Source organism: Narcine bancroftii, chromosome 9 (assembly GCF_036971445.1).
Source record: "Narcine bancroftii isolate sNarBan1 chromosome 9, sNarBan1.hap1, whole genome shotgun sequence".
NCBI lineage: Eukaryota > Metazoa > Chordata > Chondrichthyes > Torpediniformes > Narcinidae > Narcine > Narcine bancroftii.
Window position 1 is genome coordinate 49,850,530 of NC_091477.1, and position 25,509 is coordinate 49,876,038.

General features: G+C 40.8%; 2 protein-coding genes across 14 annotated transcripts in view; one reads left to right on the top strand and one right to left on the bottom strand.

Moving 5' to 3' along the window:
* LOC138743573 (dedicator of cytokinesis protein 2-like) overlaps positions 1-25,509 on the top strand; it is a 699,740-nt gene that overhangs the window by 329,434 nt on the left and 344,797 nt on the right. Inside the window, exon 28 of the mRNA XM_069899077.1 lies at positions 2,148-2,240. Within this exon, the coding sequence (XP_069755178.1) occupies positions 2,148-2,240 (93 nt within the window). The remainder of the gene's footprint in view (positions 1-2,147; positions 2,241-25,509) is intronic.
* LOC138743574 (protein INSYN2B-like) overlaps positions 1-25,509 on the bottom strand; it is a 107,375-nt gene that overhangs the window by 725 nt on the left and 81,141 nt on the right. For 9 of the 13 annotated variants that reach the window (XM_069899078.1, XM_069899087.1, XM_069899083.1 and 6 more), the window contains 2 exons: positions 21,958-22,100; positions 11,283-11,790 (listed from right to left, as the gene is read on the bottom strand). In XM_069899078.1, coding sequence (XP_069755179.1) covers positions 11,693-11,790; positions 21,958-22,100 — 241 coding nt within the window. In that variant the 3' untranslated portion in view covers positions 11,283-11,692. Of the gene's footprint in view, positions 1-11,282; positions 11,791-13,266; positions 13,569-17,932; positions 19,003-21,957; positions 22,101-25,509 lie in introns of those variants that run through there. The other 4 variants (XR_011344955.1, XM_069899089.1, XM_069899088.1 and 1 more) reach the window with 4 other exon arrangements.

Here is a 25,509-nt window from a genome sequence, read left to right on the forward strand (position 1 = left end):
CTATCACATGCCGGACACACTCGATTCTCCCTCCTCCCATCAAGGAGGGGGCTCAAGAGTGTTAAAGTGCACACCAACAGGCTAAAAGCCTGCTCAATTTCTGCCTCCCCTTGCCCCGGTTAAGATGCCACAGCTCAGCTGCCAGCTTCACACTCGCACCTCACAGATCAACGGTTAAATTGTCTCAAGCTTCTACTCAAGAGGAGGCCAGTCTGGTACTTCTCTGATATGCTGACAACTGGATCCAACACTGATGCCCCATTTGGATGGAACAGATTTTGAAGAGCTGTCAGGGAACTCTTTGTGATATCCTGGTCAATATTTGCTCCTTAGCCATCTAGAACAGTGATGCTAGTTCATCCAGTGTATCCTGGATTCCACTGAGCTCCCAAGCGTCATCCAGTTTAGGTTTTAAAGAATGTCAGGTAATGGTCATTGCCAATTATTTTTTTTTCTATCTGATCTCATTGTTGATATTAGGAGCTTATTGTGCATGACTACAGCGATCAGATCAGGCTCCTGAATGAACCCTACAATGGTGCTATGTCACACTTGCTGGGAACTAATTGATTTTTCCTTTTATTCTAATCCTATATTTTGCAAATAAAATTAAAATTAAAATTTCCCTTGACAGAGAAGGCAATATTTAAAGGACAAAGAGTTGTTAATTGGCAGAAGGATGAATGGGCTTTGAGGAAAAAGCAGAAAGAATGATGAGGGCAGACACAATTAAATGCTTGGATCAGCATGGAAGCACCGTTCCCTCTAAGTTGTGTGCGAACACGTGCACATATGACCTCCAACCAGCGCCCAAAGGAAATCAATGTGCGCACAAAAGGGCAGAATAAAATCTGAACTGAATATGTTACTTCATAGAATGCAGTCATACTTGTATTATGTTAAAACATGCTGATACAGTTTTATTAGCCATGAGAGATAGGCTGTGCCAAAATTATCTTGAAACAATTTCAAATTTTCAATTGCACGAGCATTCAGTGCGCACATACTTGTGTCACAGAAAAAAAATCACACAACGTAAGATTTTTGCACACACTGACTACTAAAAATTCGAGGGAGCATTGCACAGAGGTGCTTAACCTGCAAGTTTGCATAATTTTCTTGGATAGCATCAATATCATGGGATGAATGGTCTCCCTCCATGTTGTTTGATGAGAATTGCACATTGCCAGATTTAAGCAGCATTAGTATGTATTTTGATCAATATGGTTTATTGTGTAAAAACTATATAAAAAAAAAGAATGATCCCTATGTAGCCAAGGGGAATTATTCTTTGTTGTAGATCACTGTCACTGCCCCAGTACTCACCACACAGGTTAATAGTTCTGGAACTGTTGCCCTTCTGCCTGAACAGAGAGCTTGCACTGTTCCATATTTGTTGTTCGTTGCAGTTCTAACGGATTAAACCTCGTCATAAGACCCTTTTACAAGCTTAAGACCTTCTGCGTGCTTCTTAGCCAATCAACTTATTTTGAGGGATAGACTTCATTGAAACACTGAGTCATGCACAATAAGCTCCTAAAATCAACAATGAGATCAGATAGAAAAAAAAAATTGGCAATGACCATTACCTGACATTCTTTAAAACCTAAACTGGATCACGCTTGGAAGCTCAGTGGAATCCAGGATAGACTGGATGAACTAGCCTCACTGTTCTAGATGGCTAAGGAGCAAATATTGACCAGGATATCACAAAGAGTTCCCTGACAGCTCTTCAAAATCTGTTCCGTCCAAATGGGACATCAGTGTTGGATTCAGTTGTCAGCATATCAGAGAAGTATCAGACTGGCCTCCTCTTGAGTAGAAGCTTGAGACAATTTAACCGTTGATCTGTGAGGTGCGAGTGTGAAGCTGGGAGCTGAGCCGTGGCATCTTAACCCGGGCAAGGGGAGGCAGAAATTGAGCAGATACAACATGCAGCAAGAGAGTGGAGAGAAAAGCTGGAAGTGTTGTCAGTGTATCAATGTCATTAATAAATATACTTGATTTTCCACCCATAATTGTGTTTGGATCTTGTCCTGAAGTTGATGATTGTTTGATCAGATGCCTTTTCCTCCACACTGAACTAAAAAAAAATCAACAGCCATCAACCATCCTCCTTAACAACACTGATCTTTTCTTTTCTCTAGGACTCAACTCACCATCATCTTCAGGGGATCATCAATAATTTGCTTCGAACTGTGAACCAGACAGTTATTAAGATGGGAGACCACAAGTTGGTTGTAAGTAATTTCACTGGACCCAAGGCTGAGGCAATTATTTTCCTTTTGGTTTTGCGTGAGTGATCTCTGTTCAAGCTGCGTCTGGATCAAAGGGCTCTGTGGCTGTCACTGAGATGCAGGATGACTGGTGATCTGTAGGAGGTTCATAAGCTGCAGCCGACTCTTCCCATTAGCTTTGGAGAAGCCCGCTTTCTGTACTAGCTCCACGAGCACTCGGTCTGAGCTACATCCTTTGGAAGATTGGAGGTGATAGGTGTGATGTCGTTGCTGCTTTTATGTCATCATGTCAATAATGAAGCAATATTATATTGAGTAATTAATATGCACACACAGATTAGAATGAGAGACTTCAACATTCCCTAAAAAATGTGAATAAATGTTTCTTTCATCTTCTTGTGCAGCTGCATCAACATTGTGATACTCATAAGGCTAGTATCTGAAGGGGACAATCTGTCAATAATTGGTAAATAAACAAAATGGAAGCTTTATGGTTACACACGACAAGTTTCCATAGGAACAGCAAACGTAAAAGTATTCCTTTGTTCTTGCTCTTTATCAAAGCACAGACTCAGGTGTGGGGAGAAGGTTGGAACTACAAATTTTATCTGATGTTGTTTCCAGGAAGAAAATTGTTCCATTTCTTTTTACAAAAATGTTTTTCTCACACAAATCTTTGCTACAGTCTTGTGTATGATTCACTGATGCTTATGACTTCGTCTGCTACTCATGTTTTTACCCTGAGAGCTGGAAAGTTATTCAGTTAATTGTATCATGTAATCTGACCCAGAAACTGGACCATTGGTGGCAATTGTGCCTTCCAATCTGTCATAGTATCTGGTTATTGCTGGGACCATCAGTTGCTAAGGTGGGACTTTATTTAACGTGCACTCGAAGGCTAGTGTTCCGAATCATGTTGGCACCTCTAGCCCCTGAGCTAAATTCAGACCCAGTCTCTTCTTCCTCAGGGTATTGCATTGACCTAGTGCTGAAGAAGAATCTTGAAATTATATTGAAATACCACAGGAGAGTTAGCCACAAAGTTTTGTCAGAAATAATAAATGTCTGCCCAAGTAAGGTGGTTGGTGAAAGAAAATTTAAAAGCAATTGCTTTGTGTTTCTATTTCAAAGCCTTCTCTGGTAATCACTGGTTTGACCATTCAATGGCTAACCAATGAGCATGGGAAACACTAGAGTCTTGCAGCTTGCCAGTTATCATTTTGCTGATAAGATTTATGAACCTTTGATGAGACTGGAAGTATGGGCAGCAATGTGACAAGGAAAGTTGGATCCACAACTTGGGATTGGTATGGTTACAATGATAAACCAAATTAATAAATTTCTCCTATAATTAGACTGAGGCCATTTGAACAGTTGACTAAGACTCGACAGGATTAACTACCTGAACTATAGGTTGATTAACAAGGGTAGGCTGAAACTTATGAGAATTAATTTGCTTTCTGAAGCTTGACATGTAGCCAAAAGTAAGAGCCATTCAGGATTCATGGTCTGATAGTTCATTCAGGGTTGCTTCATACATTCAGCAAGAGCACTGGCTTTCAACACAGCAAGCAGATGTACACAACCAAAAGGAGTGTATCTTTAAAGGAAGTGGCTGTGCAAAACAGAGCTAAAGCGATACGTGCACTGCCCACAATGAAGGTCACGGTGCCAGATTCCTGGAATATACTCACTTGCGTCATTGTGTGGTTAAAGTTCACTGTCACTTTTCAACAGCAAATGGCAATGAGATGTAAATGCCAGCACTGCCAGTAATGCACGCATCTGAAGATTTCACACTGAATGTTGATCTTTTTAATGTGCATTCATTTCACAAGATGCAGGCAATGTTTATAACTTGTCCCTAATACCCCTCAATCCAATGTCTTGCCTGGTCATTTTATAGTCACATATTAGAGACCAGAATATGTAAAGGTGGCCGATCTTCCCCTCAGAAGAAATCAGTGCGCCAGGTTAAAATCCAATATATTTGTGGTAATCATCAGTAAGACCACTGTTTCTGTTTTCAATTGTAGTTTATAAACAGAATTTAAAAGGACAACATTGCTCGAGCTTATTCCGCTAAATGATGCTGGGTTTGGTGTGAAAGAGATGGTTATTCATTTTCTTTTTAAATTATTTTTATTGATATTTTACAATGAAAGCAATTCATTTATGAAGTATGCTACAAGGTCAGAAAAAAATTACAATAATGATCATATGTAAAAGTTCTAAAGTGTACTCAAGACACTAAAATGGTACGTAGCAAAAAAGAAACAAAAGAAAGAAAAAAAGTTCAAAACCCCTCCCCCTAAGCAAGATTGAAGATTAACATTAATAAATCCAGGTGGCACAGTCTTAGAGGGGGACAACACAATGCCAAGATTCCAGTTTAACACAAAACCTTAAAATTATGTTCATAGACCAAGAATGAATCCCATAACATTTGGAATTTAATATTTGATTTATTAACTGCATATCTATTTTTTTTCCATTTAAACAAGACATAATATCCTTTCACCATTGTGTATATGTAGGTGGAGTATTATCTTTCCATTTAATCAAAATTACACATCTGGGTATCGACAAAATAAAAGATAAAAAATGCAACATTGAATTGAAGTTAGTAATACACCATCTTCTTGGAATGTTCCAAAAAGAGCAATTAATGGTCTAGGTTCCAATTTTAAATTTAAAATCGTTGATAATGTTTGAAAAATTTGCTTCCAAAATGTTTTAAAGCTAGTTGCAGATCTAAAGCATATGAATTAAGGAAACATCACCTGTTATTCATTTTCAAATGAGAAAAGAAAAAGTTTCCACTTTGTTTTTCTCTAAAACTGTAATCTTTAATGCTTTATCGGTTATGCGCAATACGTATGTGGAACTGGAAGAGGAGCAACATGTGCTTCAGTGCCAGAGCCCATTTGAATGTATCCTGCAACTGCGCAACTATAAAAGTACTTCAGATTTTAGGCTTTTCAGAGTCTGCACGTTCTCCCGGTGAGTGTGTTGGTTCCCTCTGGGCGCTCTGGTTTCCTCCCACATCCCAAAGATGCATGGTGGTTAGGTCACATGGCCATCAATTAGCCGTAGTGTGTGAGTGTGGTGGAATCTGGGTAGTAGCTAATGGGAATGTATGGAGAATAAGAAATGGGATTAGTGTTGGATTTGTGTAAATATAGCTAGCATGGACTCAGAGGGCAGAATGGTCTTTTTCTTTGCAATATGATACTATGAATTCTATAGCCATGTTGAGGTGAAGCAGAGAAACATACTCGAATGGGGTTAATAAAAAGTTTGAGAGCTGAAACATTATTATTGATCCATAATCTTGGAAGTGGCCACGCAAGTAGATAGAAGGGTAAGAAGGTGTGCAGTGTGCTTGCCGTCATCGGGTGGGGCACTGAGTATAAAATGAACGAAGTCATGTTGCCATTAGATAACTCTTGAGTTAGGCTATACGGACTATCGTGTGCAATTCTGGTCGCCAGGAACAGAGAGGAAGTGGAGGCTTTGGAAAAGGGACAGTAAAGATTGGCTGGTTTAGAGGGTACGGACAAACTTGGATTGTTCTTTCTGGAATGTCGGAGGCTGAGGGCAGACCTGATGGAAGTTTCCACAATAATGAGTGGTGTTGATAGGGTGGACAGTCAGAATAAAGTATTTAAAGATGGGAGGGGGGGGGAGGGAGATTTCAAAGGAGATATGCTTGGCAAATTCTTTTCATAGGTGCCTGGAACAGGCTTCACGTAGTCATGGTGGAAGCAGATACAACAATAGTGTTGAAGAACCTCTGATAGATGCATTAGTAAGCAGGGAAGAGAAAAGTATGCATCAAGTGCAAGTTTTAGTTTGATTTGGACACCATGTTTGGCACAGACACATAGGTTTTAGGGTCTGTTCCTATGCTGTTCTCCTTTCTATCTCCACTTCAACATGCACGAAAATGAAAGAAACCCATAATAATCAAGACAATGGTAATCACACTGGGGTGCCTGTAAGAAATGACATGGGAAAATTTGGCAAACCTCGATTGATATTATAGTGGAAAGTGTGTTGACCACTTGTATCATGGTCTGGTATGCGGCCACCAGTCAAGCTGAGTTGAAAGCCTGGAAAAAGGTGATGGATACCATCACCATTACTCTCCCCATCATTAAGAAAATCTACATGGAATACTGCTGTCACCCAGGACATGCTCTATTCTAACTGCTGCCATCACAAGGCTCGTTCAGGAACCGTTGCTATCCCTCCACCCTCAGACTCAACCAGATACTCACTTAAGCACCTCTTACTTTGCACATTAATTATGACAGAGCATTGTTTTTTGTTTTGCACAATTTGTTTACATTTCTCTCTTTGGTTTATGCACTTTTTTTCTGGGGTACAGTTTACAGTTACCGAAAAGTAGAAATTCTGCCTTGAAAAGAATCTCAGGGTTGTATGTGATGTCATGTATGCACTCTGACAATAAATCTGAAGTTTGAAATTTACACTTAAGTATCATATTGTTGTAACTTGAGGATAAAGATACAATGAAGAATAGTTTCAAGTGACAATAAACCTAATATGGATTTCACTCTTCAGTTCTGAGAGTGACTGGGCCAGAATTCTGAGCATGGTGCCATTGAAGTGAATGTTTGTTTAATCTTCACTGGTCATCATGAGGATCTGGACCAGTTTTATTCCTCAGTCTCTTAACCTGTCTTAAATTGCTCAAACTCTGGTTTAAAAGGTTCAGGGAAAGGGGCTGGATTCACCAAAGGAAAAAAAATCTGGTTGCCTGGGGAATTAATCCTTGGAAAACAATCACAAGTTATGTGGTGGGGTAGTGAGCTGCACATGCTTGTTCAGGGAAAGAACTGCAGAAAGAGTATTCTTCTTTTGATCCATAAAACGAAGTCAACATGAAATAGCTTACTTTTTAGGTACTCATCAGAATTGCTTCTCCTTCCACCTCAGGGCTAGTCAGAGTTTGAAAGATATAATTCTTGTTGGAAGACAATGAATCAAATTAGCTCACCTTGTAATTGTGACAACTCAGTTGCAAAGAGGACTGCTGACCTTCCACACATGCATGCACTTACACACGCACACGCATACACACACACACACAATTTCTCCTCTCTTCGCTCTTTCTCTCTCTCGCCCCTGTTTTCCCTTACTCCCCCTCTCTCTCATTTTCTCTGCCTTCCCCTCTTTTCTCTCTCCCTCTGTTTTGCTCTTGCCCTCCCACCTTCTTTCCACCTCCCTCCCTCTATGTGACATAGAGCCACAAAACTGAAATGTCCCAAGACTATTCTACAGTGTGCTAGACTTTGATGATCTCAGTAAAATCAGGTCAAAGGTTAAGGTTTTCCAGGTTATCAGTGATTGTCACCAATGGTAGTTCAAGTTGTGGCTTGAAGATACCAGATGTAAGAAATTTCTGTTAATCAACAAGAAGTAAGCATTTAGCAGGACTTCTGTGGAGCTTGGAAAAATACTTCCCTGGCAGTACTTGGTTCTGGGGCTAGTCTTCTGACCTGAACACCAGCAGCCAGCATAGCCAGGCCTATACGTTGTTCTCCATGTCTCCTGAGAGTTGTGGCCCAGTAACGCAATATGCCTTTTGGACACCATGGAATTGGGGAAATATAGTAACAACACAGTTCCATAGAGAAGCAAAGGAGTTTTCTTGGAGCCCTTCAATCATCAGGTTGGCGGACACACCAGTTTGATGCGCTATAACGACCATACAGTTTGTAAACCTCTCATCAGTCGAGAGCAGAGATTCTACAAGTCCCTGCCACCAGAAATGAAAGAATTTACTCCAGAGTACAAAGGTGAGACATCAACAATCCTTTTGACAAAAAAAAAATTATTGTCAGTTTCTACATGACATCACATACTACCCTGAGATTCTTTTTTCCTGTGGGTGAGGCAGAATTACCACTTATTGTAAAAACTGCACAGTATACATATGTAAACAAAGAGAACTGAAAACAGATAACAAATGTAAACAAACTGCAATACGGAGAGAATAAAAAAATTAAAGTGCAAAAGTAAAAAAAAACAAGGACACAGAGGTGCAACTGACAGAGGTGTTGTTTGATCTTTATCAATGCTATGGAGTTTGCACGTTTTCTAAAGGTGGTCCAATTTTCTCACACATCCCAAAGACATAAACTGTTAAGTTGCCCCAAATGTGCGGATGAATGGTGGGATCAAGAGGAAATTGTGGGAGCATGTGGAGAGTGAAAAAGGAATGGAGTAGAATCAGTGCAAGTACGTTCGTGGTGGGTGTGTGGTCTTGTTGGGGCAAGGGGCTTGTTTACACGTGTGGCATCTCTCTTCGGCTAAGACAGGATAGCAGAGTTGGTGAAAATTGCTTTTAGGGCAGTGGATAAAGCCTATGTTAAATGAAGAACAAAGAAATCCAATTCCATTTCACACAGTTGCAAGAAAAGTTCCAAGATCAAATTTATTGTCAGAGTACATACATGACATTACATAGCCCTGAGTTTCTGTTTCCTGTGGGCCAGGCAGAATTCCTACTAATTTGTAGTGCAAACTTTACTCAAGAAAAGATACCTTTACTAAAGAGAGAAGATAAACAAAGAAAGAGATGTAAACAAACTGACTGTGCAAATACCAAACAGAAAAATAAATATTCAGTAATAAAAAATATGCAACAAAAGGTCCTTAAGTGAGTCCCTGATTGAGTTTGTCATTGAGGAATCCAGTGGTGAAGGGGTAGCAACTGTTCCTGAACCTGGTGGTGCAAGGCTTGTGACACCTCTATATTTTTCCTGATGGCAGTAGTGAACAAATTGTATGCCCTGGATGGTGTTGATCCATGATGATTGCTGCTGCTCTCTGTCAACAGTGTTTCATTTAAGTTTTCTTAATGATGGGATTTGTTTTACCTGTAATGTACTGGGCTGTGTCTACTACATTCTGCAGGGCTTTTCACTCAGTGGTATTGGTGTCCCCTATGAGGCCAAGATGCAGCCAGTCAGCAGACATTCCACTACACATCTTTAGAAGTTAAGTAAGTTTTCTGATGTCATACTAAAGCTGTGCAAACTCTTGAGGAAGTAGAGAAATTAACCAGCTTTCTTCACAATGACAATCCAGGAAAGGTCCTCCGAGGTAGTGACTCCCAAGAATTTAAATTTGCTCACTCTCTCCACCTCTGATCCCCCAATGATCACTGAATTACATACCTCTGGTTTTCTCTTCCTAAAGCCTACAATTAACCCCTTGATTTTGGTGAAATTGTTGTTCGTGCACCCTTCTGCCAAGTTTTCAATCTCCCTCCTTTATGCTGACTCATTGCCCTTTTTTTAGACACCCCACTACTGTGGTATCATCAACAAATATGTAAATGGTGTTGTCGAACTGAGCCACACAGTCATAGGTGTAAAGTGAGTCGAGTAGGGAGCTAAGTTCGCAGCCATGATGTCCAGTACTGATAGAGAAGGTGGAAGAGATGTTCTTACTAATCCTCACTGATTGGGGTCTGGAGGTGAGAAAATCCAGGATCCAATTACACAGTGGGGTATTGAGACCCAAGCCTTATTTTCTCATCAGTTTTGAGGGAATGATGGAGTTGAATGTCGAACTGCAGTCAATGAAGAGCATCCTGATGTATACATCTGCTATCTACAAGAGTACAAAGAAGTCCAGAGGAAGAACATTTTCCAAGTACTGAGAGCAGAGGTGTCATAACTGTTTGAACGATGAGTGAGATGGAATCTTTAACACTGAGAGTGGGCAGGCTTCCAGTTTCTAATCACAATTCAACACGTCTCTGCCGATGATGACAGCTCTTGTCGAGGCAATGATGTGCCTATACTGAATGAGAATTTCTATTTGCAGCTGAACACAAAATGTTTTGTACATTAGGCAGTGGAGAAGTTAAGTTCAGTGCTCTTTTACAAGTCAACTGTGCAGTGGCCCATCTCTCAGAGATGGCTGTCATTACATTGTCCCCACTTCTTACCATTTGCGGGATTTATGAATTTATCACTGACAAATGTTGGCAGAAAATTTACAGAGACAGAAGAATTTTGGAAAAATATGATCATGGAGGATAGATTCCTTTATGTGGAGTTGGATAAAATATTGTTCTAATTTAGCTGAGGGAACTTCTTTAGAGCTCACCAGAGAAGCCATTGCTGGAGTTGGTAGACTCATGGTAGAAATCGGTCAGCAACAACTGAGATTTGCACATGTCAATGAACATTCAGAGACTGCCATCAGTGATAACTTGCTCTTCCAAGGGGAGAATGTTTTTTTTCAGCCTTCTCCTATCTGCAGAACATTGAAGGTGATGAGAACTTTACAAGCTATCATTTCTGTCAACAATCTGGAAAATGTTTCACTGAATTTTTAACAATTCAGGACCAGTGGAGGTTTAGGACACTGTTTGAAAAGATGGCAGAAGCAGAAACATTCAGTACATTTAATTGGTATTTGTATATGTACTGTGGTGTCCAGGGCTATGGACTGAGAGCTGAAACGTGGATTGGTCAACCAACGTCAGGCATCTTGGGAACAATGGAATGAATGGCATCTTTCCATCCTGCAAACTTCTCTGACCTACTCTCAAGTCCCATAGAACTGATTTTGTAATGCACTATTTCATTCTCTCAGGTAATTATTTCAGAACTTGGTATTAAAATTTAATTTGTATTTTAATTTTAAGAAATTTATGAGGCTTCAGCTTTTCCCATCATCCCAAATATGTGGCCAAATTTATTTCCAAACTTTGCAAATTGTTTTTAAAAAGTGTTCAAAGTTAGGATTTTCTAATTCATGCTTGACTACCGTTGAGACTTCTTCAGCTTGATTAGCTTCTGTGCCTTCTGCATGACCTCCCCGATGCTCTCTCCTAAGGGTCCCGTGGAGCTGATGCCTGACAACTAATGTCGGCAATGCAAAATCCGTTCCTTCAAGATCATTAACCCTCCATGCCAAGCTCCACTGGATTTGTGCCACAAAATCTTTCCATCCTTTTTCTCAGCTCAAACTTGCTATTTGTATCGAAAGTATTTTTTTAATAGCCACCAAAATTATCGACACCTGCTTTTAAATTCAAGTTTATTGTATACCCTGGGATTACAGTGAGAAATGTTCGTGAGAAGGCCAGCAGGTCAACTCTAAAATGTATACAGCAGAACAAAGTAGAAGAGCAAGAGGACATTACCTTGTTACAGTGAGAGATCAGTTAATATATAGCCGGGCAGCATGAATATCTGTTGAGAGGTTAATTCAGGAGCCTGACGGCTGTGGTGAAGAAACCATCTTTGTACCTGTTGGTGAGCAACCTCACACTCTTGAGACTTTTCCATGATAGAAGGTGGAGGAGGAGAGTGTGGCTGGGCTATGGTGTGTCCTTCAGAGGATTGGCTGGCTCCAGGCAGTGGGAGGTGTAAATGATGTTCTGTGTGATGTTCTGAGCAGTGTTAACCACCTACTGCAGCTTCCTCTGACCTTGGCTGGAGCATTTCCCTTTCAATGCTGTCACGCATCAGGTCAGATGCTTCCCAACTAATCCACAACCCTGAATAAACAACAAAGTGTTTTTTTATTCAGTGGACAATTGTCATGAAGACTTTTCAGACTGCAGGCATGTAATGGCAAATCAACAGAATTTGCTGCTACACGAGCAATCTAAAAAGGAAAGTGCAGGAATTTTTAGTCAAATCCTGCACTGTGATTTATCCTGCAGGACCCCGACTACTTTTTTGGGGAAGCCTGCAGTTTAAATCGCACCGCAAAACTCACCTCATGAATTTGACGTCCAGGTGATGACTCAGGGCATGTTGTTCCACATAAAAGCACCGGGACTAACGTCACAGGAACGTGCACAGGGGTGCAGTGTAAATGATCAAGAGGTGAGTAATTGTGTTAATACATGTTAAATTTTTCACAGATTTTTCCAACATTCCTGTCTTAAAAAACACTAAGGTGTCACAAAGGCAAGCTGTCGATTTTGTGCTCTGAAGGTTTCATGTATCAGTTTGTCTTAACTAAGCACCTCTGAATCTAGAGGTGATAAATTTCACTCCATTAACTTTAAATCAGTTAAGATAGTTAACCAAAGTAATTAATCAAGTTAAACAGCCCTTCACACTACCCTTCCACCCCAACCATGAAGCAGCCCGATGTTAGTCTCCTCACATCCCAAACTTCCTCTCAGAGTCCACCAACAGCCGAGGAGGAATTCTCAGTCCTTAACTAACCCTCTAACCTGCACATATTTTGGATGTGGGTTGAAGCCACAGTAGAAAACTCACATGGTCATGGAAAGAACTGGTATACTGCACTCACACAGCACCTGAGGTCAGGATTGAAACTGCCAGCATGGCTGATGCTCCCATTGGAACTGTGAATGACAGCTGCCTTGTTGGGGATGTTTTACAGATGGACATAACAGAGCAGGTGCCATTGATTGAAAAAATAACTTTTTTAGTGGGTCTTTTTATAATCCATCTTTCTAGCCACATTTGAGGCCAGCTCTTTTGATTCCATAACTTCATTTGGGTTTGACCCAGAACTGTAAAACATTGAGATTGTTCATTACAATACTAGCATCTTACACCCCTGGTAATGTTGCTGAATGGTGAGCTGGTACCTTGTCTGCATTCTTTAATGGGCTATGGAAAACAGGCAGGGAGGTGGAGCTGAGTCCACGCCAGATCAGCCATGAGCTTATTTCTGAATGGCAGAGCAGGTTTGTCAGGCTGGATGCCAACTCCTGCTCCTATGTTCTTATGTATCGCTAGGAACATTAATTTAATGAGCTCAAGGCTGATTATGTGGACATGATGCTTCACTGCAACTCTCAGTATAAAAGCCAGACCAAAAACAAAATCATGGCACCCTAAGAAATTGATACAGAACGGCTCTTGCTCTGATCAGATATTTATATGTATGTTGATCAGCAGAAATGACAGACTGATCTGTGAGCAATTGAGAGGCAAATTAAAAGTGACACATTTTAGAAATCTAATTTCACAATTGTATTCAATGCCACACAAAGAGAACTTTTACTCTTATACAGATAGTGTATAAATTCAACTGTGCCCCATGTGTCTTCTGCACAAGGGCTGCTCTCAGTTACTGAGGTAAGACACATATCTTACAGGATCACATGCAGCTCTCTTATTTGTGCGGTTTCACTCTCTTTCATACTTCTCAGACATTAACATCTTCATCTTCAACAGAGGGTAAAATGAATACATTTTCCCCCTTTCCTTGGCCAATCTCATCCCCATCTTAATTGTTGGTCCACTGGTATCTCGCTCAATTACCCAGACTTCATGTGTGAGTTTTGATCTGTGGATATGAGTGAAGGGAGAGTAGGTGTCACTGACCAACTCCACTGTGATGTCCACAAACAATACATTTTGCAGCAAGAATAACTGGCAAGAGTTTTGGAGCAGCATCTCAGCTGATTTGAATACTCCACATCACTTTGATTGGAGTTTCTTTACAACCAAACCGATAGATGAGTAAGAATAACTGGCAAGAGCTTAGGAGCTGTATCTATGCTGATTTGAACACTCCACATCACCTTGACTGGAGTTTGTTTACAACCAACCCAATAGGTAGCACCTGACCTTGTATTGATTGAGGATGAAGTGCTAAGATTCTTCAACTAAGTTCCAGTTTTACATAATGCAGTGTGTACATTTCTCTTGTAGGTTAGGTGCATAATATACCAGCCCATGATCTACGGCATCTATACTGCTGTGAAATCTTCTCCAGTCTGAGTCTGTTTGGGTCATAGTGAGAGAACTCCACAGCAATGAAGCAGATTCTTCAGCAAAACTTGTCCATGCTAATTAAAATGTTAATTAATAATAATTCCACTGTCCAATTAACCCTTTCCTATCCAGTTTATTTTAATGACATCATTATACTCATCCCTACCATTTCCCCTGGCAGTTCATTCCACATACCCATCACCATCTGTGTAAAAATGTTGTACCTTGGGTCCATTTTAAATCTCCCCCCTCCCTGCCCCCAAATTAATCCTCTAGTTTTAGACCTCCTATTCCTGGGAAAAGACTGTGGCTATTCACTTTAGCTATACCCCTCATGATCTTGAATACCTCTGTAAGGTCGCCTCCCAACTTTCTATGCTGCTGGGAAAGAGTCTCCGCCTTACCACCCTCTCCTTTTAACTCTAGCCCTCCAAGGCTGGTACAAATCCTCATGAATCTTTTTCACATCCTTTCCATTTTAGTGACATCCTTTCTCTAGCGAGCTGACCAGAACTGCATACAGTATTCCAAATGTTGCCTCAGCAATGACTTGCAGAGGTGCCCTGACCAGTGAAGGCAAGTGTGCCAAATTACTTCTTGACCTCCCTGTGCCTACATTTTCAGGGAAGAATGTACTCTTGAGGTTAGTCCAAGGTTTCACTAATTTTGAGAAACACAAGATTGTATTTTTTAATCTTCCTTAGATTTGACAAGAAGCCAGGTCAAATTCACATCTAAAGAGCAACTTTGACTTTTAAAAAAATTAATTTTAAGACACTGGGTAAAATTCACATCTAAAGAGCAACTTTGACTTTATTTTTTTTTACATAATTTTTTAAAATGTATTTAGACATACAGCATGGTAACCAGCCATTTCGTCCCATGAATTCGTGCCCCCCAATTTACATCCAATTAACCTGCACCTCTGGCACATTTCAAGTGGTGGGAGGAAATCAGAGCCTTTAGGGAAAAACCCCACAGACATGGGGAGAATGTACAAATTCCTTACAGACAGCACAGGATTCAAATCCCGGTCCCGATCGCTGGGGCTGTAAAAGCGTTGTACTAACCGCTATGCCAACTGTGTCTTCTGATTGCACCTTACTTTCTTCAAGACCTAAATCTATCCACAACTTCAAAAACACTGCCATTTTTAGGATAATTCTTCCAAGATTTTATTTTCACAAATCTGGGAGGTCACAGTTAAAAACTTAACTGCATAATTTTATTCCTCTCTAAATGTTCTCATTTTCTTGCTTAAATATTTTTATTTAGAATTACTGTATATATTCATGTAAAAGTCAACCTCATGCAAAAGTTGACACCCTGTTTTTGGTCAAAAAATCTGGAATTTTCCATATACAGGTGGTCCCCTACTTATGTCCAATGCAATTTACATACAACCGAACAAAAAATACTGTATAAATTTTTTTAAATAAAGAAAGATATATGTAAATATAAAAATTACATGTCACAATTAAGGATTACGGATCCAGGTGCTGTTTATTTTAACAGACCAACATGGCAGTGGCCGGGAGGGCATTGAGACTCCGCTGCTGCCAAATGTGTTATATTTTCAGGACATGAAGGCGGTGGCAGACCCAATGTTCGAGGTGGGGGAGGTGAGCCAAAGCCAGGTGCCGGTGGTGGTGGACAACATGTCTTACCAGTGCTGGGCAGGCTGGTTAGTGGACAAAATGCCGCAACACCAGATTAAGAAGATGTCAGACTAGGGTAACATACATCTGGCTTGCGTCCATTTCAAAATCCGACTGGTCGGTAAGAACAGAACTCGGACATATGTATCTCATGTAAAAATTGACCCTAGTCTCTCACTTCTGTCCTGACCACCCGTAGGCTGGAGCTCCCGACCTTTCAGTCATGAACTCTCACCTTAGCCCCTGGCCTCCTGCAGGCAGGATGCGTTCTGTGACACAGATACCTACCTTGGTCTCGACTACCTCCTTTTTGTGTCCATGCTGACTCCCTCGCTCGTTCCCGCACCAACCTCATCCTCCACAATGCTGAGATCTTGGAATACCTCCACTGCTGGATCCCACAGGCTAATTCCCCCACCATCCACCACTCCTTACCCTTCCCTACCCCCTCCCACCTCTCCCTACTCAACCTCCATCTCGCCCTTTGAGCTCCCCCTTTCATCCCCTGCCTCCCAACCCTTTGTGTTTTTACTTCAATTGCAGTGTCTGCAGACTTTCTTATGGTTTTTGTTACTCGGTAGGATGTTTGTGTTTAATGTGCAGACCCAGGATTATAATTTTAATTCATTGTGTTTTACTTTGTTTTGAGATCATTTAGACTCCCGCTGCTGATAATATATTTTTGGATTCTAGTGCGAATTTCAGCCCCTTAAAAGTAATAATCAACCCCATCAATTTAACATTAAAAAATGGTTGAGGAAAGGGAGAGTGTTGCTGGAGATGGACCAAGTGAATTTGAGGTCACGGTGAAATTTGGAAGGAAAGTGGATGAAGTCAATGAGCTCATTATGGGTACATGAGACAGCTCCAGTCATCAATGTAGCAGACCAAGAGTTGAAGGGCTTGCCTGTGTAGGCTTGTAGCATATTCTCCATCCAGGACTAACCCACTTATTCTCTCATTGCGACTAACCAGTTTACGTAGTACCAAAATTAAAGCAAATTTACAGAAGAACCTTTAATATTATGACACAATACTGAACTTTCCTGAAAATTTTCAAGAACAGATAAAAGGAAAAACCAACATGAGAAGATTTTCAGCACATGAATTGGAAAAAGTAGGGTAATGTGTCAGTAACCAAGTTCAGGTGCATTTTTTTGTTGGTGCTGTTTATTGTCAAGAATGTCAAAGTGATGGCCCTTTTTTAAAATCGTTGCAGTTTTTCCCCAAAGTTATCAAGCTTATTAATTGTAAATATGTGTTCTACTTTAGTTGGAGTATGGATGTATGGGTCCATTGTGTAGTGTACACTTGCGGACAATACAGAGGAGATTAATAGGAGTAATTTGGATACATGGAACATCTGAAGAAAATGAACTGGTTTCCTTTGTAGCAGGGAATTTCACGTCAGTCTCCAAGATTGTGAGAAATTTTTATATTGCACCTTGAGAAAGATTGTTGCCACTGGTTCGCGGTAAGTAATTCAGGATTTATATTATTGCCAAGATAGTAAGTGAGGAAAAATTTATTCTTGTAGAATGTTATTTTGATCTGGAATATAGTGCCTGGAGTGCTGTGGTGGTGGTGGAAGAAGGCTCAGTAGTCACTTTGATAAAGAAATGTGTTCATAAACAATAGAGAAGGAACAGGGAGTGGGGAATCAATGTACAACTCTTTCAAGGAGCAAAACTTGGGCTCTCTGGTGTCCGATTCTATGCAGCTCGATGAATCCAGTGGGTCAGCTGGAGATATAACATGCAGGTGGATGAAGAAATACCAGGGCTGTTGAGGCTTCCTGCTACTTTGTGGCCATAGAAATGGGAAGAAAGCTCAACTCCGCTTGCCCCTTTGCAGCACAAAAGCACGACAGCAAGAATCAAATTGAAGATCAAACTGCAGATAACTGATTGCATCGCAGGTTAGTTTGGCAACACAAGTGTCCAGGAATGTAGAAGGTAGCAAACATAGTCTGGTCCATCACCGGCTCTGACCTCCCATCCGTTGCAGGCATCTGTGTGAGATATTGCCTCCAGAAGGCAGCCAGCATTATAAAGGGCCACAATTACTCTGGCCACAATTTCTTCTCCCTGTTACTTTTGGGCAGAAGGTACAGAAGCTTCAAAACCAGCGCCTCAGGTTTCAAGAACGGTTTCTCTCCAGCAGCTATAAGTCTCTTGGACTTCTCCTTGCTGCACTAATTGTGGACTGTCAGAACTATTGCAAGTCATTTTTTTGCATCAGGATTAATGTGAATATTTATAATCTATCTTATACATTTGTTGTCTCTTTTAATTTAATTCAACTAGTTTACCATTATAGTTTTTCTTTGCAAGTACCTGTTTGGCTGTAGCAAGTAAGAATTTTGGACATTTGTACATTGTGCAATTGGTATGACAGTAAACTGATTATCATAGCTTGTTCTCTTCAGAGCCAAGGTTTGAGGCTCCTTTATTGTCATATACATAAACACAAAATTTGTTTAGTTTTATTTGCCCATCAAGGGACACAGAGAGGCACCACTAGTCCAGCACCTCAACCAAAAAGATTCTGGGAAACAAAATTCCCCTTAGAGATACCGAGTATCTATGAGACCTGCCAGCTCTTCTGATGCCACTGACTCCTGTACTCTTCCTGTCCTGTCCAGTGATGCACCTGAACTCCAGGCACCAGACTCCCCCTCCACAGCCCCTAGTCCAAGCCCCAAAGTGATTAAGATGCTGTCAAAACCAAAGGCTCTGGACACCCTTATAAATCCCAATCTTGATACCTGGTTCCCACAAGCCGATTTCCAGCAGCCCGCAGCCTGGGTGCGAGTCCTTCAGTTGCTGAGCCTTTCAGTTGCTGAGCCGCTTCATGGTCCATTGCTGTAGTCTCCTGCCCTCTAGGGCCCTCTCCCTGGGCTTTCCCTTCTTAACAGGGAGGGGACGATGCTCTCCCACACAGGTGTCCAGCACCTGTGACTCATGTCCAGGTGACTCACGTTCTTTCATGAGTCTGCAAACCTCACAGTTTGGCAAAAGGTAAGTACAATCGGGCTTCATTATCTAATAGCTCGAATACATTGGAAGAAGGTAGGCTTAACTCACAAAGAGGCAATTTTGAAATCAAATTTTGTGTTACAGTTCCCAAAAATAGAATTGTGACATTGAGATGGTTGGACTGTCAATGAAGTTCATCGGGTTTGGTAATCACTTTGAATCTTTCATTAATTTGTGAGTTCCAGTCCACACCAATGTGGTTGATTATTAACTGCCTTCTGAGATGGCATATCAAATCATGACTCCTTGCCGAAGTGTCACTAAGAATTGATAAAAGCGACCGACCTTGCCGTCATAGCACATGTTCCTTGAATGAATGCAAAAAAAAAGGTTTTAATTCAGTTCCAGAATTTCACCAGCTACATGTGAAAATGTGTCAAAGTCTTTAGAATTTTATCCACTGAATTTAAAAACAAATCTCTCTTCTGGTACTGATCCTGTGTTCGCATCTCTTGTTAATGTTTTGGTAAATCATCAGAAATAATTGAGCTCTTTCCTTCTTAAATCTTTTCCAAATTTTCTCTCATCTCCTTGAACAGAGTATTTTTCCAGTGTCCTGCTATAATATTACCCCATTCTCTCAATCGTAATATTGGATTGGATCATTGCCTGTCAGAGTTTCCATGGTTTGGCATGCCATATGTCCTTGTGTATCATGAAAGTGAATTTTAAATAAAAGTAGACATGGTGCTGCAGAGTGTAAGTCAACTCTGCCAGGTTCACGGTGAGAAGGTCTCTTTAAATGTAGGCATTCACCATGGCATTGGCACTGTAATGCACAGCACAGCACAGTGCCTCTCAATCTAAGAGACGGGGTTCAATCCTAATCTCTGCGCTGACTGTGGAGTGTGTATGTTCTCTCTGTGACCCTGTGGGTTTCCTCTAGGTGCTCCTCTTTCCACCAAAGGTGCGCAGGTTGTCAGGTTAAGCGGCCACTGTAAATTGGCCTTGGTGTGTCGGTGATCTGGAGAGTTGATGGGAATGTGAACATAGACCAGTATAGCAGAGGAACATCTTGTCTGTGCCACCCATGATCCCAGTCTAAACTAATCCCACCTGGCCACACAAGACGCCTATCTCTCTTGTCTATCTATCTGTCTGTCTAAATGCCTGTTAAACATTGCTATCTTATCTACTTCTTTAACTTCCTGTGGCAGTATATTCAAGGCACCCTCCATACCATTACCCTATGTAAAATAAAAGCTTGCTTCATAAATCTCCTGTAAACATTTCTCCCTAACCTTAAATCTATGCCCTCTCGTATTTGACATTTTCACTATGGGAAGAATTTTAATCGGTGGGATTAGTCTCTGCTGCGAGACTCCATCACTCCAGTTTAGTGGCTCCAGTCTGATTTGCAATCCACTTGGAAGATGACCCTGCAAGCAAAGCACTTGTGGGCTCATCTGCGTTTTATACAAAATCACCTTCTGTTTTGTGCAGTCAGTGTGGGTCCGTGTTTAAATCCAGGAATCCTAGCCGCACTCTTGGATGGCTGTGTCATTTCACATTGATGAGGGAATTGAGTGTGAGTACAAGTATCTCTCTCCTTTTGATTTCAGTCTTTGTTTAGGTCTATATTAAATGATGAAATTCTGTTAAATGTTTCTTTAAGCTTGTTATGCAGCAACAGTTTGGAGGAATGTCTCTGTGATAAATAGTACTGCAGCTCTCAGACCAGTGTCTCTGCCTGTCCCCACTTTCTGAAGGAAGCACCTTTACACCAACCCTGCCTGCAGATTAGAGTTGGTGAAGGATCTTACATCTTTAATCTCTCCCCTTTGTGTGCTCTCTCTCTCTCTCTCTCTCTCTCTCTCTCTCTCTCTCTTCCTTTCACTATTTATGCATTTCTGAGCATGTTTGCTCTAATCTTTGCAGTTTTGCTGAACTACAGCCACACGTGGGTGAGTAAAAACACAAACTGCTGGAGAATCTCAGCAGGTCAAACAGTGTCAAAAACACATAAAGACACTGTTTGACCTGCTGAGTTTCTCCAGCATTTTTGTGCTTTTACTTCAACCTTGGTGTCCACAGAATTTTGCGTTTTACTTCCACACGAAGCTGAGTGTTGGATTTATGGGACACCATCGAAATAACCTGTACATTTTAGCTGAGGACAGGAGGGCGTCCAACATTGAATGTACTGATGTGAGACCTCTCTTCGTCAATGGTGATGCACCCATTAACCTGTTTATTTGGGTCATCATTAGACAGATTGTTAAAACAATGTGCTCCTGCAGGAGATTATTTTTAGGCTTAACATGCCATTTCCTTGGATTCAACATGAACAGTTATGTCATATCAAATTAAGCTTCGAAACAATTGTGACTGATGAAATGCAGAGCTCGTCGCCACATGTGGTGGATGAGGTGATAGCAAAATTCAAAAAGAATCTTTGAAGGGGAAAGGAGAGAGTGCGGAAGGAGAAAGCATACGTGGTATAGATCTGTTTAGCCACATGACCTGTTTCTTTGCTGGGTATTTCATGTTAAGGCAGAGCTTGTTGGACAGGAGGGTTAGGTTTTGGATGGGATATCACGAAATTTCAACCAGGGATCTGAACCTTAGCAGTGCCCTCTGATTTCGGTTCTGCAGCCAACACGAGCAGATTCTTTCTCTGTGTCGACAAGGGGCACTCCAAGATTTCTGGGAGCGAGAGGGAACTGCAATGCTAAATCTGACACCAAAAAGCCGAAAGATAATGACCAGGACAAATGTTACCTATTTTGTTAAGAATGAATGAGACTGCAATCATTATTGGGCTGAATCGATTTTGCCTGCTTACTTGGAAGCTTAAATGCTCCATTGCATCCATTATTGCTGTGTTCTCTTCTGTTCATTAATCAAAAATAAACATTACCAGACAGAGTGCTGCATTAACCAAATATAATTCTAAAATGTTCCATCGCTGTGTAAAGTGGCCTTAATTCATCAGATGATATGGGTCACCTACACTGCTCAGGTGTTGCTTCACTGCGCAGACCCACAGTGCTCCAGCAGTAAAAAGGGTCTGAGTGCGAATTTCCTTACCTCCATACCTCAGCATTTTCGCTTTTGCATATAACAGGGGTAACTGGGGTTACCTGCCTGGACCAAAGCAATTGGCTGCATCTCTCCTAAAATGTAGAAGAGATCACTCAACAGCCCTTGATTTCCGAAAGTCACACGTGACAAACGAGCACTATTTTGTTTATGGCAGTTATTTTGACATTGTTTGCTCACAGACACCAAAAACAGGTTTTCTTAGGCTTGCGTGGCTTACTCTTCAGCTCCTGTTTCTGGCTAGACTGGTTGTCAGCATTCCCTCTGGATGGGTGCTGTTGCTGTGAACTTTCATCTTCTCTTTCCAGGGCACGGAGAACATGATGGAATCTGCCTTCCTGCTGTCTAAAGTCATATTCTACACTGGGGAAAAAAATACAGATAGATCAAATAGAACTGTGTCGATTAAAAAATATATATAACAGTACCTTAGGTTAAGGTGACCAGTGTACTACAATCCCTTTATTTTATGCCAACTTCCGTTTAATCAGTAACATGAGATAGACCCTGGAACCTGAGCCCAAATGCTTTCTCTTGGCAAATGGGATGAAACCTCTTGGATCTGTTACGACCGTGTGCAGTTTTTAGTGGCAACAGACAATTCTCCACTGATTGGCTATCTCGCACAGGGCGACATGAAGCAAGGCCTGTTAGGAAAGGAAGAGTTGTAGCATTTTTTTGCGACAAGAGTGTTCGACTTCATTTGAGACTATGCGTGCTTGACCCAGATGCTGTTAGCATATGAATGCTTGAAAATTCTTGTGCCTTCATGAGGGCAAAATCCCTTGTCAAGTTACATTAATCATATGACTGATATTTAATGCTGCATTATATTCTTTATGGAAGGAAAATGTTGAAATCTATCTTTATCTCCTCTCTGTAATTCTTTAGGAATCCAAATCCAACCTTCTCCTTCATTGATAAAATACAGGGACCTAGGAAATATCTTTGATAGATCCAATTTCACACAATTACTAAAGTTAAGAGTTTTCTACTGCAACCCAATGCTGGAAGAGTTGGAGTAATTCCAAGCATTGTCCTGTTTGTTGGTATTATTGGTACTATTGGTAGTGAGAATACATCCATGTGAAGTTGGTTAGCTCGTCGGCATCCACAAATATTTTAAATTTGATGACCAGGGTTAGTTCTAAAAAGGCAATGCTATCAGTTTATTTGAAGGACAATACAACAAATCTCTGGTAACTCTTCCTTGCACATAAAGGAAAGCCAAATATTGATCTGGAGACTGAAATAATCAATCACAAAAAGCAATAAGTATCTCATTTTGTTAAACAAAAGCATTTTCCCCTATTGGGGTTAGTTGATCATTAGTCTTCTGAAAGACAGGCAACGATAGCATCCAAATATCAGAAGCTCTCAGCTTAGCCCAACTTAACATTAAGAAGCAGTATGTGAGATCATCTAAACTGAGTACATCAACAATTGCTAGCTATAGAGTCATAATGGCATGGAAACTTGACCACACTGACCAAAATGTTCAACCTGCACTCGCCTCACCTGCCTGTATTTGGCCCATATCCTAGGCATGTATCCATCTAATGTTTTTCTTAAACGTTGCAATAGTACCTGCCTCAAACACCTCCTCCAGTAGCCCATTCCATACAATCACAATCCTACGTAAAGAAAAAGTTACCCCTCAGGTTTCTGTTAAATCCACTGCCACCTCACTTTAAGCTAAATTTTATATACAAGTAGCAAGATTCAGAAAAGCCCAAAACTAGCCTCCCAATGCAGACCAACTGATATCTCCACAAAAAGGAAACCAGCAACACAATGTTTGGTGAATAGATTTGGATGAAGAAAGGACTTGGCTCCTTTCATCTCATTAATGAAAATTTCAAATTCCAATTACAGAATCATTGAATTATACTGCTTAGATATAGGCTATTCAGCCCAGAGTTCCTGCGCTATTGCTGAGAAAGAGGTACTCTAGCTTCCCATTTCCTTTTGCTCCATCATAAACTTTCACATTTGTCTTTTTTCAGCTCCTTTTAGAGAAATATTATTGAATCTACTGTAGTGATCGAGAGCTACCACAACGAAGAGTTGGAGATGCTGTGTGTGTAGCCTCTTGGGAATATTGCATCTTGGGAATGTTGTTGCATCTTTAGTAGATCCAAGATGGATGCCTTCCCATGTGTATGTTCTGTTTTTAGAGCTGGTTGTTTAGTTAGTAAATCTAGTTGTTTTACAAAGAACCCAAGTTTCTTTATTGTAAAAAAAGAAACATCACATGGTACCAGGAGAGGAAGAAACAGCCAAGTTCTGCTATGCACAGGAGGGAAAGCAAAAAAGAAACACACAGTGTGGATAGTGAGTAACAGTCGATGTCAGCAGAGAAAATATGGAGGGTTTAAGAGCTCCTAACACTATAAATTGGACTGGAAATATCGACCATGAATGGAGGCTGTTTAAACAAATGTGTATGCTTTACCTGCAAGCAATTGGGATTGAATGCCAACTGGATACACACAAGATTGCAATACTATTTACCGTGATGCGACCTCAAGCTCTAGAGGTTTTCAACGCATTTGTTTTTTGCCGAGGTAGAAGACCAGAACAAATTTGACAAGGTTATCAAGATGGTTGATGAACAGTGTTCAGCAAAGAAAAATGAAATGTTCAAGAGGTATGCGTTTTGCTCGTGCACGCAGCTGCAGGGAGAGAGATTTGATAATTTTTTAACAGACCTAAAACTAAAAGCAAGAACATGTAATTTTGGACCATTGCAAGATTCAATGATCAGTGATAAAACTGCATTTGGGATTATCGATAAGAAGGTGAGAGAGTGTGTGCTGCGAGAGACAGAGCTTACTTAGGTGGGAACTGTGAAGCTACGCCATTCCAGTGAACTAGCTCTGCAGCACACGAGGATGTTCAATGATAGTGTGAAAGCCAGTGAAATTGAAGGCAGAGTGATAACCACAGTGTATGGTCACACACACAAAAAAAAGAGATATAGGGGCCAACAAAAAGTTGGAGAGACATTCAATTGTAAACTATGTGGCATTAATCATGCGCCAAAGCAATGCTCAGTTTATGGGAAAGTCTATAACAAGTGCAAAGGATGGAATCACTATGCAAATCAACATTTTTCCAAATGGAAACTAAACAGAAGTAAAAGTGTACAAACTAGAGAAGACACTGTACACTCTATAGAAGAAACTGCTCTCAGTGATACAATTTTTGTGGGCATGGTGGTGCAGGAAGTGAACAGTGTTAAATAGGATAATGAACTGTATCATTGCATACAAATGGAATAAATATTCCTTTCAAGTTGGATACAGGGGATAAGGTCAATTTGATCTGTGAGTGTGACATCAGGGCAATGAAGATAAAGCCATACATCCATGCAAATCCTGTACCGCCCAAAGCATATAATGGACAGAGTATCAACTAAAGATGACTAAAGTATAAACTAAAGATGAAAGATAAAGATCACCACCTCAGGTCTGCTGTAGTCCCAGATGGACATTATAAAATGCTTGGTGACAAAACATGTGAAAACTTAAAGCTAGTCAAGAGGGTGTTCCACATTAACAGCGACCATTCACAGAACAGTGTAGAGGAAATACTGGATCAATTTCCCAACATCTTCAAGGGGTTTGGAGATTTATCATTCACCTATAAGATATAGTTAAAAGAGGACGCATAGCCAGTAGTGCATGCCCCGAGGCAGGTTCCAGCTCAAGCAGGAACTCGACCAAATGTTGGCACTGAGGTTATAACGAAAGTGGTGGAGCCCACAATA